The sequence below is a fragment of the Periplaneta americana genome, chromosome 8, assembly GCF_040183065.1.
Source record: "Periplaneta americana isolate PAMFEO1 chromosome 8, P.americana_PAMFEO1_priV1, whole genome shotgun sequence".
Classification (NCBI taxonomy): Eukaryota; Metazoa; Arthropoda; class Insecta; order Blattodea; family Blattidae; genus Periplaneta; species Periplaneta americana.
Window position 1 is genome coordinate 16710321 of NC_091124.1, and position 20171 is coordinate 16730491.

The 20171-nt window shown below is 35.4% G+C and overlaps 1 protein-coding gene across 2 annotated transcripts in view; it reads left to right on the forward strand.

The window, feature by feature from the left end:
* Dh44 (diuretic hormone 44) overlaps positions 1-20171 on the forward strand; it is a 53942-nt gene that overhangs the window by 15118 nt on the left and 18653 nt on the right. Inside the window, exons 2-3 of one of the 2 annotated variants that reach the window (XR_011333363.1) lie at positions 12626-12897; positions 19687-19820. Coding sequence is in view for 1 of the 2 variants with exons in the window: in XM_069832473.1 (XP_069688574.1) it covers positions 12626-12897; positions 19687-19765 (351 nt within the window). In the remaining variant the exon portion in view is untranslated. The remainder of the gene's footprint in view (positions 1-12625; positions 12898-19686; positions 19821-20171) is intronic. The other variant, XM_069832473.1, reaches the window with a different exon arrangement.

A 20171-nucleotide genomic window follows, 5' to 3' on the forward strand; every position in this document is an offset into this window, starting at 1 on the left:
TACTGTACAAGTTACAGTAATGGAGGAAAAAAATGTTGATTATTTCCAAAATTTTACTGCTGTAAGCTATACCTAACCCCCTAAGTTAATCTTTCTGCTTTGGAACTACTAATTCCAGAAAATAAAGTATAATTTGATTTGCGGAGAGAATACGAAACAATGATAAACTTAAAAACAAAGTACAGTTTGATTTCGGAAGAAAAAAAAACATGAGACAAAAATACAATAAAGAATAATGAAATGAAGTAAATAATATTATGTAGCGTTATACAAGTGATTGTGTAAAATGGATAATGAATGTCTCAATACCATTAGACAAATTTTGTTAAAATGTCCTCATTAGAAAATTTAAGAGAAAGAAGAATGGTTTTGGTTAACTTAAATGAAGTTCCCCTAGCGCCAAAAAGAAGTCCTTCCACTGCCTATGTATTAATATTTATTACCTTATTTTATTATTTTTTATTATTTTTCATTGTATTATTATCTATTTTAATTTATTTCGCTTTTTTCACTTCATTTTAATTGATTTCAAATTTTTAATAAAAGGAGAAAACGATATTTCACCTAGACACTCACTTTAAACACACGATTATCCATTCCTTTCAAGTTTTTGCATGTCCGTAATATTTTTCAAGAAAAGACTATTATTATTATTATTATTTATTACCGGTACTATTATTATTATTATTATTATGTTTGAAATTTAAATTTATGTAACATTGTGCAAAATGTGAGTCTTCTATACACGAGACGTGAAGATAGTCGAATGCATAATACGCATTTTTCGCACCTGTTACAAGATTTTTTAGACAGTCGTTTTCAAATACAGTAGAACTTGGTTATAACGACATCCAAGGGACCTTAAAAATTATGTTGTTATAAACGAGTGTCGTAGTAACCGAGATTCACATTATCAATCTAGTTTGGTGGAAAATGAAAAATAACAAACTTACCCTAATTAGACTTCTTTTAGATTTATGTATTGACGTTCAAGCTTACAATGAACATAATAAAATACACGTAGGCCTACAATTATAAATACAGTATTCTATATTAAAACAGTTTGTTCAGTACTCACCAAACTACTTTACTTAGAAGTGAAGCAATCACTCATTTTACTCTGTTGTCTTCTACTTGCCCAATACACACTTTCTAGGGCTAAATTACGTTCTATGTTCATAATTTCAGATGCAATTTCACTGCTCCCTTCCCCAGCTTCATAGAACATGTTTATAATTCTAACGACTTCTAAAGCGTCACTCACTTCTTTTAGTGGTCATATTGCGTTAAAATGCGTGCACTTAGTGAAAACTTCCTGTCGAAACTGATCTAACACCGCATGATTCGGGCAGGTTACAATGGGGTGGGGAATCCGCCTGCATTCCAGAGGTCTATGACAGAAGGAGACTGTAAAGAATTTGTCAGGGTCAAATTTCAACAAAATATTTCTTAAAATACTTTGGTTGTTAGAAAATCTTATTCCAAACTGAGGTTGAAAATGACGTTATATGCGAGGTAGACGCATATGCGTTTGTGATATTAAGCAAGGTAGGAAAGCATATGTCTTATGGGGAATTTGTTGGAACCACAGAATATTTGACGTTATAGGCGAGGTGTCGCACAAAACGGGGTCGCTATAACCAAGTTATACTGTAGTTATTTTAGTAAGTAAAAATTATTTATCTCATCCCAGTGAAATAATGTACTGTCTATCAAACTGTTAGCAACTATTAGAAATAGTTCATTATTTCACATGTGAAATAATTTGTTGATTAGAAACAAATATGTTACTTACATTCGACCAGTAACTTAGCAACAAAGAAATTATTACTTTATGCTAGAGCTTTAAACAAGTCATAACGACAAACCAGTATTATATAAAGGAGGAAAATAATTACAATAATTACTAGCGTAAGATAAAAGTTTGTATATTACACGTGGCTTAAATTCCATTATGGGTTCTTGAGAAATTATGACATGGACTGAAACATCTCAATCACAAATAATGGTCAATTTAAGCCACTTATAAGAAAAATATCCATTCTTGTATAGCCGTCATAATAATTATAATAGTTATTCTTAAATTTTCATACTCGTTAGGGAGTTGCTTACAAAAGAATGATCCAATTGATGTCATTAGTATAAAATACATTATCTATACTAATAATAAATCTGTAGCCGAAATTTTTCTGGTAATTTTCGATTTTCCAAAAATAATTGGTCCTAACATATATAATTAACCACCCTGAAACCGAAAATCGCTTTTTTGAAATTTTTGTTTGTATGTCTGTCTGTCTGTATGTTTGTTACCTTTTCACGCGATAATGGCTGAACGGATTTCGATGAAAATTGGAATATAAATTAAGTTCGTTGTAACTTAGATTATAGGCTATATGGCATTCAAAATACATTATTTAAAAGGGGGGTTGGTTATAAGGGGGCCTTAATTAAATAAATCCAAATATCTCGCTTATTATTGATTTTTATGAAAAATGTTACATAACAAATATTTGTTTAAAAATCATTTCCGATAAGTTTTATTCTTTGAAAAATTTTGATAGGACTGATATTTAATGAGATAAATGAGTTTTAAAATTAAAATAACTGCCATCTAAGCCCGTGTAATGAAATAAACAAATGACTTCGTCTATAAGGGGCCTTGGTCAACAACAATCGAAAGCTATAAATCATAGCCTACAGAAAATGTTTCTGTGTTTGTATGAAGCAATATCGGAAGCTAAATTAACCGATTTGTATAATTAATTATTATTTCACCATTGGAAAGTGTAGTTTCTCTGTATGGACATAACGCTATAATGTTATTACAGTAACATCTGAGTGAATTGAGGACAGGTAAGATTAAAATAGCTTCTTATGCACAGAAAACTTGATAGGCTATTCTGTGTATTCGTTTCCTGTATTTCTTAAAATAATGTTTATCTCAGAGAATTAACGAACAACGAGAGTGTATTGATTTAGTATGCAGTAATAATATGTTAGCTTAACATTTCATTATTTTATAATCCAAATTTTAACTATGCTCAACTGAATCGAGTTAAAATACATAAAATACATATGCATTAAATGCAATGCAAAAAATTTGGGTAATGAGCCAAGCAGATTATATTGCCCTGTTGTAAAATAAAATTTGTTCCTCCTGACATTCAAGAGCCCCCATAACAAATTGAAAACTTACTTATCGGGGTACATCCATTATCAACACACTTTTTTATATAATATAATATAATATAATATAATATAATATAATATAATATAATATAATATAATATAATACAATATAATATAATATAATTTAAGTTATTTGAAGGGTTCAGAACCATAGTGGGCCAAGCGCCATTTACTTAATACGTAGAAAACAAGAGTTAAAATTAAGTTATTACCATAATTCAATGGAAACATAACAAGTAAAATAAAGTATACACATTAAATGTAAATGATGTCAATCTTCATTGAACTATGGATGCATGTAATAAAAATTAAAAAACATGTTAAAGGAATTGTCATTGCACCAGCTCTGTGGACCAAAATGATTCCATTTTAATTATTTAAATATAATTTAAATTAAGTAACATATTAAACGATTTATCCTTCTATCAAACACGAATATTCCCTGGATCAAATGTCCTATTTTAATTATGTAATTACTCCATATTTATTTCTAACGGGTGCAGCGGAGCGCACGGGTACGGCTAGTTAAAAATAAACTTGTAAAGAATAATTGGAAAATTTAAGAAAAAATGATGATCCAGAAAATTTTGATATTGAAAATGGTACAGAAAGGTGCCGTGTCTACGCTGATCCCACTAAAGTCCAAGAAGTTATTTGAAACAACTTTCAAAAAGTTTGGAAGCTGGTGAAAAGAGAACAAATTTCCTACTGCTACAGAAAAAGTGGTTGTGGCATATTTTTCACAGCTATATTCCGTAGGGAAGCCTTCTACTTTATGGAGTATCTATTAGATGCTTGCAACAAATAAAAGTGCAAATATCCATGCCATTATATTCTTGAAATGAACATCGAATGGTTATAAATAATGATCAATAGTTGAAAATTCACTTTCTTGAACATTTACACTTTTACATACGTATGCTTAAAAACGTTATTTCTAAGCACGCGTGCGTAAAAAAATGCCATCACGAAACTAAAATAAAAATTAAAAAGTCACTATTTCAGCACGCCTGTCTACCAACATAATTGTTATGATCAAAATCATGTACAATGGGCTCTTTAGCACGAGCGCTATAAATGTTACCTAGGAATGAGGAAACGATGACGTACATAACAATTTCACTGAAACAAAAGATAATACACACGATTATATACAAACTAGTGGCTTGTGCAGCAAATGCTGCAAACTAAGTTCATTAGACGTTCAAATAAACATTTTTCAGATTTATTTTCAATGAAGAATACCAGACATTCTGAAAGTTATTTGCTTCCATAATAATGAAAGATATTCTCTCTTGAGCCAATACTGAAGAGAACCACGCATATAAATATCTACACCACACCGCCATTAAATATATGAAAAAGACCCAACCTCACTCGATTAATAACTATAAAAATATTTGATTTTTTATAATATTATTATCTTACGAAAGTTTTATAGCTTTCAGTAACATATACTATATATACTATATAGCCACCACTCAGTAAAATATAGAAATCAAAATCTAACTTAAGTTATTCTCTACGTTTACTTATATAACCTCAAAACGTTTCACTTTCATATCATCAATATAGCATTAATATGTATAATTAATGAAAAATAGTCACATCACGGCATTAACTACAATAATATTTCATTTCTAATAGTAATAATGTCATCAAACCACCTCAAGTTTTGTAGTTTTTAATATCCAATACACAGCTGTACCCAGAAAATTACACACCACAGAATCGAACCTGTAAATTATTTTCAGTAAGTTAAATTTTTAATAACCAATTTAATTTGAGCTCTAAATATGTCAGCATTCTTGCAGATCATGGCCTTCGTGTAATATTGTTTACTGTAGTGTGTTTTTTGTTTTATTCTGAAATGCAACACGGCCGACTTGATGATCGCTTCGCTTCTCCTCAATGCAGTTAGCTAGTTCTCAAAACTGACGACAGATGGATTTTGGAAAATAGGAAAATTATGTAGGAAAATTGACATTTCACTGAAAACTACTATTTTTCCGAAAAACTTTGGGTCCCAAGCTTCAAAATGAGGGGCAATTTATTAAAATCCGTTCAGCAGTTTTCCCGTAATTTCCATTACCAGTTCAAATTATATATATAGATGAAGGTTGCCTTGGAAGAGGAAACAATCCACTGCTCCTAATCTGGTTTGTAACATGAATAGTTTAAATAATATAAAATATTAACTGTCTTAAAAGTTACAAAATTCAGAACTCATGAAAAAAAATGAAATATTTAACACATACAGTAGATACATAAAAGGTTCTAGTACATTTTCTAGATATAAGATTTAAGGGGAGTGGGTAGTGATGCCTGTGCGATTGAAACAGTCCGATATAAAAGTTTAGTTCAATATTTCTAGGGTTTTAGTGCTCAGAGTGGAATAAAAATTTCCATGCTTATACAACCAATCATTCTGAATTCAGTGGTATAAAAGACAACTAAATAGTTCCGTATTCGAGTGCAAAATAAAGACCCTAACCGATAACCTCTTTTTCCACTTTGCTAAGTGTACCTCATTCTTCAGGTGCACATTACTTGCTACAATCTTGACTAATATACTTTGTATTTTGTTAAGTTATCAAGTAATGTATATTGTAAATTCTAAAGCAAAATTTAGTTAAATGCTTCACCCCTAGTGAAACAGAAAAAATATTGAACTTTGTTTAACAATTTTTGCAATTTTTTTCAATGCGTATATATTTTTTTCTCGTGTTTTGTGTGTCACATTCTTAAACCCGTAGGTCTACTGTGTAGAACACAGCCTACAGAAAACGTTGTAAAAATTTCATGTAAATTGATTCAGTAGTTTCAGAGAAAAATGCACTTGTTTGAAAAACGTCAACTTATGGAAAATTGCATTTAAAACGGAATGAAGTATGAATTAGATGCACCGCCAAATTTAAAGAGATCATTTAAAGGGCTTATCTGAAGAGATACCCCCACAAATTTATATTATTTTAAAGAGGAAGTTTTGTACTCTTTTTTTAACACAAAACAAAAAAAAAATCGAATTTTTCACCTCTAATCACTACCTGGTTCCCTTAAGGATAGATTTGGAAAGAACTCATAAGATGTATTGAGAAATGTATAAATTAAATGATAAACGCTTTCTCACAGAATTTTTCATAGGCACCATTTTTAATATTTAATTACCGTGAACTATAACTTATTTTAACATTTGAATATTGTTACTTAAGGTAGAGGTAGTGAATATTTACCAGAACAATTGTTTAATTTAATACACTTTCTGATTTCTGAGAGAGAAAAAAATATATTTCTTTATTATTTATAGCGTTTAATAATGAATGTATCCCCTTACATTCAGAAAAGATAATAATATTTTGTTGAAGAAAATAACAAAAAATTGAAGTAACCGATTGGCAACAATCAATTTCATAGCATGCATCAGGAATAGACCTCAGGTTTCCTTTAATGAGAATCTTATACTTACCCTTGACATTTTCAGGTGATTTAATTAAGAAGGAAATGTTAATTTAAAATTCACGAGTAGTGACGAGATATTTTTCAGTAAGAGAGAGAGGTGAGGAGATAGCATCAGCTTTAATACAGAGTTCCTTCCTGGTTTACGTTATTTACTTCAATCTAATTAATTTTATGCCTAGTAAATTAACTTTGGTAATGTGAATGAAGAAGCAGCATCTCGAAACTAACTCAATTAACCACTGATTCAATCATACACCACCAAATTGCGTGTATGTAAACGCACACTTCCGAAATTCAAGCAAGTTTTCTAAATGCAAAATTACACTAAGCTCGTGCACATCTGCCAGAGAATTTTACAGAGTAGAACGTAATGGTGTCATTACAAACCGCTTATACAGGGTGTATCTAAATTGGTGTCAAATATTTCGGGGACGTGTTCTTAACATCAAAACAATTTAAAAAGTTAATAAGAACATGGGTCTGAAAACCATTCGTTAGGGAGTTATTAAAGGATTTGTCCCTTCATTGACCGCTGATTGATGGTTTTTGGTTTGTTTGTATTTTGTAGAGCAAAGAAATCAGAAGAAAATGTATTCTGTGAGTGAACATAACGAAATGATTTGCATCATTTAATTGATGATGTGCTTCTGGACGTCATCCAACGAATGTGTTTTAACACGATGCTGCTCCAGCTCATTTCAGTCTGATAGTTCGTAATTTTTTTAATGATCGATTTCCCCAAAGATGTATTGGTCGAAGTGGATTCATTGCATGGCCTGCTCGATCGCCTGATTTGAATCCAGTGGATTTCTTCGTCTGGGGACATTTAAAGTCCCTGGTTTATGCGACTCTTCTACTTAATGTTGATATTCTGAGAGCGTAACCAAATTGATTTCACGAAATACGAAACACTCCAGGAATTTTCAACAGAGTACGTCAGAGCATGTAACGCAGGTTTAGGGGACACATGGAAGCAGGAGGAAGCCACTCCGAGCAATTTTGTAGCATTAAATTTTGTCTTGTAACTCTGAAATAAATTATTTTGAGACCAATGTTCATATGAACCTTTTGTAATGTTTTTGTATTACGAACACGTCCCCGAAATATTTGACACCAATTTAGATACACCCTGTATAACATATATTTACCGCCATTAAATGCTCATTTTTGTAGAAAATATTACACATTTTTATCATATATCACAATATAAGCCTATTAATAACTACTTCCGTGAATTTGTGAAAAACATTATATATATATAATCCTATAAACGATACAATTCATAAACAAAATCAACGTTTTTTTTTTTTTTTTTCAAATTATAAGCGTCCGAAAAATTAAGTTCACCTTTGCATTTCGATCCAAAGTAAATGATTTTATCGCTATAGCGGAGAGTTACCACGGTAGCTTTGAACCGTGCCGTTACGTTTACCACCAAATTTAACTACATACACAATGTTGCCAACATAAGAACATGATTTTGGTCTGTGGTGTCGTTAGAAGGAGAAATTTCTCTCATCTATTGCAATGAATTTTCCCTGGACCACCAATTTGCTTGGACGACATTTCTACATAGAAGATTAAGACAGATCTTACAAGCGATCTCCAGTTACTAACAGTATGGTCATCAAAATTGTGTGTCCATTTTATCTCGAACTAAAATCTCTCTCGCATTTTCTTTTGTTTCATCATTGCCAAATGGATTTATCTCTTTGGTATCGATGTTTCTAGTCGGTCATGGCCTTTATGACAGTTTTTGTTTCGTAATATTGATAGACGGTAATATAATTAAAGCGGTGAATAATATCATGGCCCCTAAAAGATTTTTTTTTCGTAAAAGGCTAGGTATTTTCTCTAGGCCACAAATAAAACTGCAACACTGTCATAATTATGTACTTAATGCTTTAGTGAACATTAACCGGAAATTTACTTTCCGTTATTTAAATGATATTCCGTGAACCACACCTTTTTCGTCTTTACTTCGTTGTCATAACCTACTTTAAGATCTTACTGCATAAGCATTTTCTTTTAGTGCATTCAAAACATCGTCGTTGTACTGCATAAATCTTGCACTTGGCTAATAGAGTGATTTATTTAAGAATAGTTGCGAATTTTACTACCACCATTTCGATTGTCTCCTGTTTGACAGGCTCGGTACGGCCCGGTGACTAGCCGCCAGCGAGTAACGTCGACCATCGACATTGCTCTGCTGTGGGTATTATCCAGTTGTTCCGATTTTATTTATGTTTTGTAAATTATAGTTTCGGTCCAAGGCCGCCTGATCTAAACTGAAGTCGACACCTGTAGAGTAACGGTTAGCGCGTCTAACCGCGAAACCAGGTGGCCCGGGTACTATTCCCAGTCGGGGAAAGTTACCTGGTTGAAGTTTTTCCGGGGTTTTCCCTCAACCCAAAATGAGCAAATGCTGGGTAACTTTAGGTGCTGGACTCTGGACTCATTTCACCGGCATTATCACCTTCATCTCATTCAGACGCTAAATAACCTGAGATATTGATAAAGTGTCGTAAAATAACCTACTAGAAATCTAAACTGATGAGCAGATTCTTGCACTGCGTGCATGCACTGTGTAAGACTGAAAGGCAGTGCGTATTTCATGCACGCAGGGCCAGTTCTCAGTTGAAGCGGTACCATAACACGTGAGGATGAGTTAAGGATGAGCGAGTTCTTTCCATGAAACAAACAAAGTGAAATAAGTCACGTATATAATAAGTAGCTTTAATCGTTTAAGAATGAATTATTCATACTGTACGTATTTTTCTTTAATTTTAAATTTCTCCATTGGACCTCAAATGTCACATTTAAATGGAAGACAAAGTAAAGAAATGCAGTAAAACCTTGATTACGAGTAACTTGGTTTGCGAGGCAAACGGATGACAGTACCTGTGCGAAAATATGATTCAATATTGAAAGTTCTTTCGTCACTGGAAAACGCGAACATATTTCTGGAACATACTATACTCACTAACTCAGCACTATTTACTATGACCGTAAGGCGACCTTGATTGCATTGGAAGTTTACTAGTAGAAGGGGTGGGAGTGAAGTACATTCAAAAACTCAGGTACAATAAAAATTGAAGTAAAAATAAAATGTTGTTCCTGTACAAAGATTAGGGCCTGTATATTTATTTTTGCAGTAAGACTAAAAAGTGATTTTTTAATAGAAATGGTTGAAATTTCACCCGTCTCTTCTTTTACGTAGAACAGCGGTGGCGAAAATGTAATCGTGCGCCGAGTCACTGTGTAACCTGCAACATGCATAGCACCTATGAAGGGAGGCGGACACCCGAAGGAGAAGTGAAGCAACTGCCTGACTTATTAACGGATTTTCATTTTCCTTACGTCAAGCACTTAAATATAATTACAGTACAAGACTACAAACTAATGTTTAGTACATGTAACGAAGAAAGAAATAAACAATATCACAACCTAAAATTAACTGTCTTCAGAATGTCTCTGCGACAAAGTTTCAAAATCAGGAATTATGTCACTTACTCCCAATCGTAGTTGATCACGAAGATATCTGTCTGTAAGTCGTGATCTAAATTTGGTTTTTACTATTTCCATTGTTGAAAATAATTTTTCACAAACGTAAGTTGTAGCGAACATGGCTTCAACAGAGCAAGCGAAAGAACGAAGCTTCGGATATTTATTTTTTGGCAAAGATTTGAAAGTTCAACATTTGTCAAGTCCTTACATCTAGCTTTCATTTGACATCACATAGTAAATCAGTGAATTCAAATTGAAGAGCTAACCGCATTATTCGTACATCTGCTGGAAAAAGGGTCGACGTATAGAGATGATGATGATGATGATGATGACGATGACGACGACAATAACACTTAACCTTTTAATGTTTCATCAGTAACATGTAGTATAATGCCATTTTATGTTATACAACCGTTTTCTTCGTAATACTTGTGAACAAATCATACATTTATAGTCGCGACGCTATTATTCCCGGCGTGACTCCTCCTCTTTGCTTACGTCTGAGGAAGTGAAGGCTCTATAAAGTCTAGGTAAGTAGTGTCGTTCGCCATTTTTGTTCTTTCGTTGCGCAGCCACCATACGAGGAATCTATTTGTCACACCGTTAAACATTATCATGACGTAGCTCCTATGATAATAAATCAAACGCACTGTATTTCAGCAAATAATTGAGCGGCAAATAACGTCTTCGTGTGCTTTCTGCGAACGCCAACGATAGAGCCAAAATGGCGGGCGATTATATTAAGTATTTATCGAGCCTTAAGAAATGAATAACGTCTTCCTCAGCGAATCACAAGACGCCGACCTGAAATGCAATTGGCTACCGGAAATTAGAGCGCCGGGACTATAATATTCTCATTATATTGACAGCAAAAAGTGCGTCCTCCCATCCTACTTGGAACATATGCCACTCGCAGGTCAGAGACAAATACAAATGGAATGGAGTTTGATTCCAGTGAGTGAGAGAGTGGGGGTTGGAGGAGGTTAGAAGCAAGCGAAATGCACAGCTATCACTGCGAGCCACAATATCTCGCGAGTCACGTTCTCGCCACGGCTGCCGTAGAATGTATAAAAAAATGTAGTCACATTCTTTACTTTCTACTGGAAATACAGAAAACTAAAGGCCAAATTCTGTCTATTAAATTATTTAAATTTCGTAGGCTACGTCTTTTGCTTAATTCAAGATAAGTAAATGCAAACATTTTTAACACGGTAATGTAGCAAGTGTTCTTGTACGATGAAAGAATAATGGAACGGAGAAAAATTCTCTTCGGCGCTGGGATTTGAACCCGGGTTTTCAGCTCTACGTGCTGACGCTTTATCCACTAAGCCACACCGGATACCCACTCCGGCGTCGGACAGAATTGTCTCAGATTAAGTTCCAACTCTTGGGTTCCCTCTAGTGGCCGCCCCCTGCACTACGTCATAGATGTCTATGAACGTGGGACTGAAGTCCACTGAAGTTGGAACTTAATCTGAGACAATTCTGTCCGACGCCGGGGTGGGTATCCGGTGTGGCTTAGTGGATAAAGCGTCAGCACGTAGAGCTGAAAACCCGGGTTCAAATCCCGGCGCCGGAGAGAATTTTTCTCCGTTCCATTACACTTTCATCGTATGGTGACGCAGAATACCTGCATGGAAATATCATATGTACTTCGGTACATTAAAATTATATATATATATATATATATATGCGTAAATCACTTCGTGATTTAAGACGGCGCTTATTCCGTCGGATCCCGGCCAATTAGTCACTCATAACGAGTGCACCTCAGCACATGTGTGGACTTCAGTCCTACGTTCATAGACATCTATGACGTAGTGCAGAGGGCGGCCACTAGAGGGAACCCAAGAGTTGGAACTTAATCTGAAACAATTCTGTCCGACGCCGGGGTGGGTATCCGGTGTGGCTTAGTGGATAAAGCGTCAGCACGTAGAGCTGAAAACCCGGGTTCAAATCCCGGCGCCGGAGAGAATTTTTCTCCGTTCCATTACTCTTTCATCGTATGGTGACGCAGAATACCTGAATGGAAATATCATATGTACTTCGGTACATTAAAATTATATATATATATATATGCGTAAATCACTTCGTGATTTAAGACGGCGCTTATTCCGTCGGATCCCTGCCAACTAGTCACTCATAACGAGTGCACCTCAGCACATGTGTGGACTTCAGTCCTACGTTCATAGACATCTATGACGTAGTGCAGAGGGCGGCCACTAGAGGGAACCCAAGAGTTGGAACTTAATCTGAGACAATTCTGTCCGACGCCGGGGTGGGTATCCGGTGTGGCTTAGTGGATAAAGCGTCAGCACGTAGAGCTGAAAGCCCGGGTTCAAATCCCGGCGCCGGAGAGAATTTTTCTCCGTTCCATTACTATTTCATCGTATGATTACGAAGGATATCTGCATGGAAATATCATATGTACTTCGGTACATTAAAATAATGTGTGTTCTTGTGTCTGAAGGCTGCACGGCGGGTGAAGCGAACAGGCTCGGGCCCTTCGCTGTCCATCGTGAACCCTCTGGACGTGCTGCGTCAACGACTGCTGCTGGAGATCGCGCGGAGGAGAATGCGTCAGTCACAGGACCAGATCCAGGCCAACAGGGAGATCCTCCAGACGATCGGCAAGCGGGAGGTCAACACGTCGCAACAAGACCTCGCGGACGACGCAGAATCAGAGTTCGTCATTTCATCGACAGAAGAAAAGTCCGGAAACGTGAGCCCTGATAATGATAGGTAAGTTTTACAACATCTGTCCGCCAGAGACATTCATTTACGTGCAAGCAGATACATAAATCAGTGCCAAATTACTGTAATGCAAAATTTTCCTCGTTAGTATTCATTCGAAGGAAATTTATAAGCTTGTACTTCCTATTTGGGAAAAGGAAATTGTACCAAATCAATGGAAGGAGTCCATAATCGTACCTATCTTTAAGAAGGGGAACAAGACTAAGGCCCGATTGTATAAACCATTTAATCTTAGATCAGAGGTTAAATTGATCCTTGTTTGAGCTGAACTTGGAATTTTGTGTTGTATAAAGTCTAATCTGAGATTAATTTGTCTCAAACTAAAGTCAACTTTGACTGAAGTAATTTCTCCGATTAAGTTAGATGATCCAAGTTCAGTTATTTCTTTTCTGTTTGAAATATACGAGTGACAGATTGTGCAAATAAAATATCCATTATTATTCATATTAATAGATATGTTAGGTACATTTATATACATTTCTTTCAATTTCTTGCCTTAATACACAAACATTCTTATATTTTATAAGGCTCTATCGTGTTCAGCAGTATCAAATAACATAACCTATAATTATATTATGTTTATAACAACCATTAATTATTAATGGATATGATAGGTACATTAATAAATGTTCAATTAACTGTTTTATAAAGCTTTATTATGTTTAGCAGTATCAAACACCATAACATGATAACAACTTGGAGAACAGTCAACCTTCTTCTTATTGTCCGCCATTATTTACATTGCACAAAAAAACCAGTGTCTCCAACAGAGTGTAATACGGAAAGTCGCCAAAAGTAGTTGTAAAGTCGCTAGATGTCTCATTATCAACAAAGAAAGATTAAATTTTGTCACTATGGGGTGCTAAAAAGGTCACTAAATCCCTATTTGAGCAATATAAAAGTTAAAAGAAATTGTTGTTGAAAAAGAGTTAAAGTCGCTAGATTGGCAACACTGAACAAACCTGTATAACGTGGTCCGCGCATCACGTATTTCACCTGTTTATGCGATGTTGCCAAATTCTTTTCACGTGAACTTAGATTGCATTTGAACCAAGGTAATTTGATCGCAGAAAAGTTTTATACAATAGAAGAAGTGTCTGAACTCGGTTCACTTTTCGATCTTCGATCAAAGTTGATCTTCAGTCAGGGGGTTTTATACACTGGGGCCTAACTGTAGTAACTTTCGAGGAATATCACTTTCGTTGACGTCGTACAAAATTTTGTCCAATATTCCTTTGAGAAGATCAACTCCATATGTGGATGAAATTATTGGGGATCATCAGTGTGGTTTTAGGCGTAATAGATCAACTATTGACCAGATATTTTGTATTCGACAGATAATGGAGAAAAATGGGAGTATAAGGGTACAGTGCATCAGTTATTCATAGATTTCAAAAAAGCATATGACACGGTTAAGAGAGAAGTTTTATATGATATTCTTATTGAATTTGGTATTCCTAAGAAACTAGGTCGATTAATTAAAATGTGCCTCAGTGAAACGTACAGCAGAGTTCGTATAGGTCAGTTTCTATCAGATGCGTTTCCAATTCACTGTGGGCTAAAGCAAGGAGATGCACTATCACTTTACTTTTTAACTTGCTCTAGAGTATGCCATTGGGAAAGTCCAGGATAACAGAGAGGGTTTGGAATTGAACGGGTTACATCAGCTGCTTGTCTATGCGGATGACGTGAATATATTAGCAGAAAATCCACAAACGATTAGGGAAAACACGGGAATTTTACTTGGAGCAAGTAAAGGGATAGGTTTGGAAGTAAATCCCGAAAAGACAAAGTACATGATTATGACTCGTGACGGGAATGTTGTACGAAATGGAAATATAAAAATTGGAACTTTATCATTTGAAGAGGTGGAGAAGTTCAAATATCTTGGAGCAACAGTAACAAACATAAATAAATCTCGGGAGGAAATTAAATACAGAATAAATATGGGAAATGCCTGTTATTATTCGGCTGAGAAGTTTTTATCATCCAGTCTGCTGTCAAAAAATCTGAAAGTTAGAATTTATAAACCAGTTATATTACCGGTTGTTCTTTATGGTTGTGAAACTTGGACTCTCACTTTGAGAGAGGAACATAGGTTAAGGGTGTTTGAGAATAAGGTTCTTAGGAAAATATTTGGGGCTAAGTGGGATGAAGTTACAGGAGAATGAAGAAAGTTGCACAACACAGAACTGCACGCATTGTATTCTTCACATGACATAATTAGGAACATTAAATCCAGACGTTTGAGATGCGCAGGTCATGTAGCACGTATGAACGAATCCAGAAATGCATATAGAGTGTTAGTTGGGAGGCTGGAGGGGAAAAGACCTTTAGGGAGGCCGAGACATAGATGGGAAGATAATATTAAAATGGATTTGATGGAGGTGGGATATGATGATAGAGAATGGATTAATCTTGCTCAGGATAGGGACCAATGGCGGGCTTATGTGAGGGCGGCAATGAACCTTCGGGTTCCTTAAAAGCCAGTCAGTAAGTAAGTAGGTAGGTATTCATTCGAAGGTCCGGCACTCGAGGGCGTTTCCTTCGAGCGAAGAGCACTCTAAACCACGTTGACGAGCGAATTTGATGTGAGGTGTAACAGCGTTTTGCCGTCACAGCTCTGGAAAAATCGCTGTGACATAATATCAATGTTATCACAATGTGATTTTTGTTTTCGGATGATTTTGGCGATTGCGAATGTTTCTCATCACGAGCCGATCGCTCTTCTGCGAATTGAAATGTTACACCTGTGCCATGCGCTGCTGCGCTCTTGAGCCGTGTCGAGCTACGAAATGCTACGCGCGCGATTCACATCCGTATGGCCCAGTACGTTGCAGTGGAAAAAACAATATTCGAAAATCTGCTTTAAAGCTAAGGTATCCTTATATTTATATTTAATACAGTATTTTGTGATGATCTTCCTGTGTATTTTTAATTGATTTTTTATTTCAATTCTGTTCACAAACACCATGGATAAATATATAATAGGATGCGAAACTGCTGTCAGCACCATCTGGATTTGGTGCTCTGAAATAAGGTGATCAGCGCCCGGCGTCGTAGGTGGTGAACATTAGAACTACGTGTTGGGTACATTACTGAGAGTTCTCTATTTATCCGTTCGAGATATTGTATGGGAGAGTCGAGGAGAGAAGATGGCGGACTGAAACTTACTAATAAGTGAACATAAAGTGATACGTGTGTGTATAAGCAGTGTGTGTTAAACAGTGATGTTTATGGACGTTGTAAAAATAGTGTTGAATGTATTGTAAAGTAATAGTAATATAATAAATTGAACTATCTACGTAGTTCTTGCAGACTTTCCATTGTGCTGTACAATAAATACCCAAAGAATACAATCCCAATTATCTATCTTTTGCTTTATTTTTTGTTTCTGTCTGGTTATATTTTAATCGGGTAATGTAAAACACATCGTCTCTTTTATCTTCCTGTTGGCTCCGGTAAGAATTTTCAGTAGAATATGCTGTGAGGAGTAAAACTGTAAATGTTTTATTTTAAATTAGGTTAGTTTTGAATATCTATGAGGGTGGGAGGGAATACTTTCTGGACAGTTTAACATTTTCGTCACCAGGTGCGCTGCTAAATGCATGGAGTAATTACTCTTTTCGCTACTTGGTGCGCTGCTATTTGTAATAACGCCTCTCCCAAAAATAGATGGCAGCAAGATCAATTTCTATAACAGTGCCTCTAGTATGTGTTACGGGAAACTCATTAAGTTTCGCATCCTATTATATATTTATCCATGCAAACACTTCTACTTTTTTTAGGATTCGAACAACTATAGCTCCTTAACCCTTAAATTGGCAAAACTTCATTTCCCACACTAGTTTATTAAACAGTGTCGGACTGTAAAGAAAACAACTATCGCAATGTCCATATTTTATATGTCGTACAATATTACAGTACTGTGAAATTTTAATTTTCCTACCAATTTTTTTCTATTGTTCTATTAAAATTATATATAGCATATAGGCTATTAACCTATAGGATACTTTGCGAATTTAAGGGTTAAATATTGATAATCGGATCTGTATTCATATTACATTTTTGCACAAAATGACCAATAGAACTGATTCCTGAAGCGCAAATCATACAGTAAAACCCCATTCAACGAATCTTCACTTAACCAAAACCCGGCTTAACCGAACGGGCGGAGTATAAAAACATCTCTAATCTTTTAACATTCATTCTCTCATTTAGTGTTCTGCCCAAGGGCAGGTCTTTCATTGCAAACCTGCTTTCTCCAATCTTTTCTATTTTCTGCCTTCCTTTTCGTTTCCTCATATAATCCATATACATGTACTTAATGTCGTCTATGATTTGATATCTTCTTCTACCACGAACTCTTCTCCCGTTTACCATTCCTTCCAGTGCATCTTCAGTAGGCAGTTTCTTCTCAGCCAGTGACCCAACCAATTCCTTTTCCTCTTCCTGATCAGTTTCAGCATCATTCTTTCTTCACCTACTCTTTTCAACATAGATTAATTTCTTATTCTTTCTGTCCACTTCATACGTTCCATTCTTCTCCATCTCCACATATCAAATGCTTCTATTAGCTTCTTTTTACTTCGTCGTAATGTCCATGTTTCTACCCCATACAATGCCACACTCTATACAAAGCTCTTCACTAGTCTCTTCTTTAGTTCTTTTTCCAGAGGTCCGCCGAAAATGCTCTTTTTTTTCTATTAAAAGCTTCCTCGGCCATTGCTATCCTACTTTTGTTTAACACATTGTTCTTTAAAAAAATACTGTCTAAAATACAACTACGTCTTACATTCCGAAGGTCTGTCAATGCCCGACAATAACATAGCTACTGTTTTTTTTTTTACCCCACATAAACGCTACAGATAAGGGTGAATGCCCTTTAAGGAATGCAGTAGGTAGACAAATCTGTTTTACCCCAACCTCACTTCACTTGTTTTGTGCTCAGTAGCGGCTAGCGAGTGTATGTTGGTCCCGTCAAGTGAAAGTTATTCTATGTTTACGTAGGATCTTTCGTTTCACGTATCCCCAACCCGAAAAATTTTGGAACCATTTACTTCTAAATGAGAGGTGACAACTGATTCCGCGTGTATTCATTTCCGTGATGCTGTGAACGCAGTTATCAGTGCACTAACTACCGAAAATAGTACCCATGGATTACCCGAAAAAAGTGTTAAGGCTGGTTCACAATAAACCTGGAACGGAAACGACAACGAGAACGGAAATAATGTTAAAATGAATTAATTTAAATGTGAGCATTCAGAATAGTTAATTGTGAATGTCACATTTAAATACATTTTAACAATATTTCCGTTCTCGTTCTCGTTCTCGATCCCGGTTCATTGTGGACAAGCCTATAGTTGGGTCACGATATGTGCAAAGAAAGCGGCCGTTCGGACTCAACCATCATTCCCGCATAAAGGAGTGGTGACGCACAATAAGCTCTTTGCGGCTGCTATGCTAGCCTTCGGGCCCCTATTTATTTAAAAATCTTCTTTATCTTTTTTTCACTACAAAACTAAGCCTGCATGAACTAAAATATTGGCTTCATTCTTTTAATTTACCTACATGATCGGAAAGATTCAGTGTGTTGATAATTTTTTCCACTACTAGAAAAAGTTCCATTATTTCAATTAAATTTTCACAGAAATACCCAGAATCATTTTGCTGGTAACATGAAATAGTCCACACCTGTGGAGTAACGGCTAGCGCGTCTGGCTACGAAACCAGGTGACCCGGGTTCGATTCCCGGTCGGGACAAGTTATCTGGTTGAGGTTTTTTCTGGGGTTTTCCCTCAGCCCAATATGAGCAAATGCTGGGTAGCTTTCGGTGTTGGACCCCGGACTCATTTCACCGGCATTATCACCAGCGAATAGGGATTATAAAGAATGGACACTTCGCGTCGGTACCTTTGATGTAGCCGGACCGATTTCAATTACCTTCAAGCCAGCTAGAGCGTCAGATTCTGCTTTCTCCCTAGAGTTGGCGCTGACATCACACCAGCTAGCAGTCGACACAGCGGAAATATAACACACACAATTAATACATCTAGGTACATTATGTACTCAAATAAAATAAATTGGATCCATAAAATAATAAATCCTTCATTAACTGTAATGTCTAGACTCTAGAGTTCCTTTATAATGAGAGTTGAGACGTTGACCCCAACAACAATTAAAATATGTAATGATTTGATAGCGCTGAAAATGGAAAAACAAAACTCTTACGAGAAGTAAAACCATATACCTATATTATATTATATACAAATATTAAACGAATTAGATACTTAATTTTATAATGTATTATATTATTTTATAATATAATTTATGATATCTGAAATATAAGATATTATTATTACAACTAGTTCGTCACTGAGAAATAAGGAAAAGCTGTTAACTTGAATTTATTTGAAGCAAAGCGTTACTGGATTATGCAATAAGGTAGGCGATGTTTGGATCCTGTGCCTTAATTCTATTCTCAATTATTATCTTAGCGTATGCTCGATTACACTACCTCTAGCGCTTGAAAGTGGAACTAGCCGCTGGCGCACAGAGAAACAAAACACAGGAAAATTCGCTCAGTGTCCATTCTTTATAATCCCTATTCGCTGTTATCACCTTCATCCCATTCAGACGCTAAATAACCAAAGATGTTGATAAAGCGTCGTAAAATAACCTAAAAAAATAAAAAATATAAAAAACTTGAAATTATAAAAACAATGTGCATTTCAATATCACTTAGCAGAATTATATAAAAGAGTGTGTTTGTTTCAGGTCTCCAGAAACGTCGGATTGGTCTGCGGCAACAAATTCACGCTGGAATAACGAATTCACATCTCAGCATCACTCATAAAACGTAAGATATAGCTTTTGGCTGCTTGATGCGATTGGAGTTTAATATGAAGAAGGTAAACTACAAAATTGTCACCTCCAAATGAACAGAAATCCCTCGCACATTTCTTACCCGAAACCTACCTTAACACAGAGAAAATAAACATGTTTCTATTTTTAATGTTTAAATTTTTTCACTTTAAAAACGAATAGTTTCACTTCAACATGCATTTTATTTCTACTTTCTGAAATTGTGTTACAAAGTGTGTTTAATTCTCACACACTTATGGCGAAGTGTATCAACATCGGTTAAAAACGCAGTAATCGTAGATTATGAAACGACGGTTAAACAGTAACAGTAGTTAAAATGTAATTTGTGTGCACCATTCATAATCACAGATTACTTAAACATGGCTAGCTGACACCTC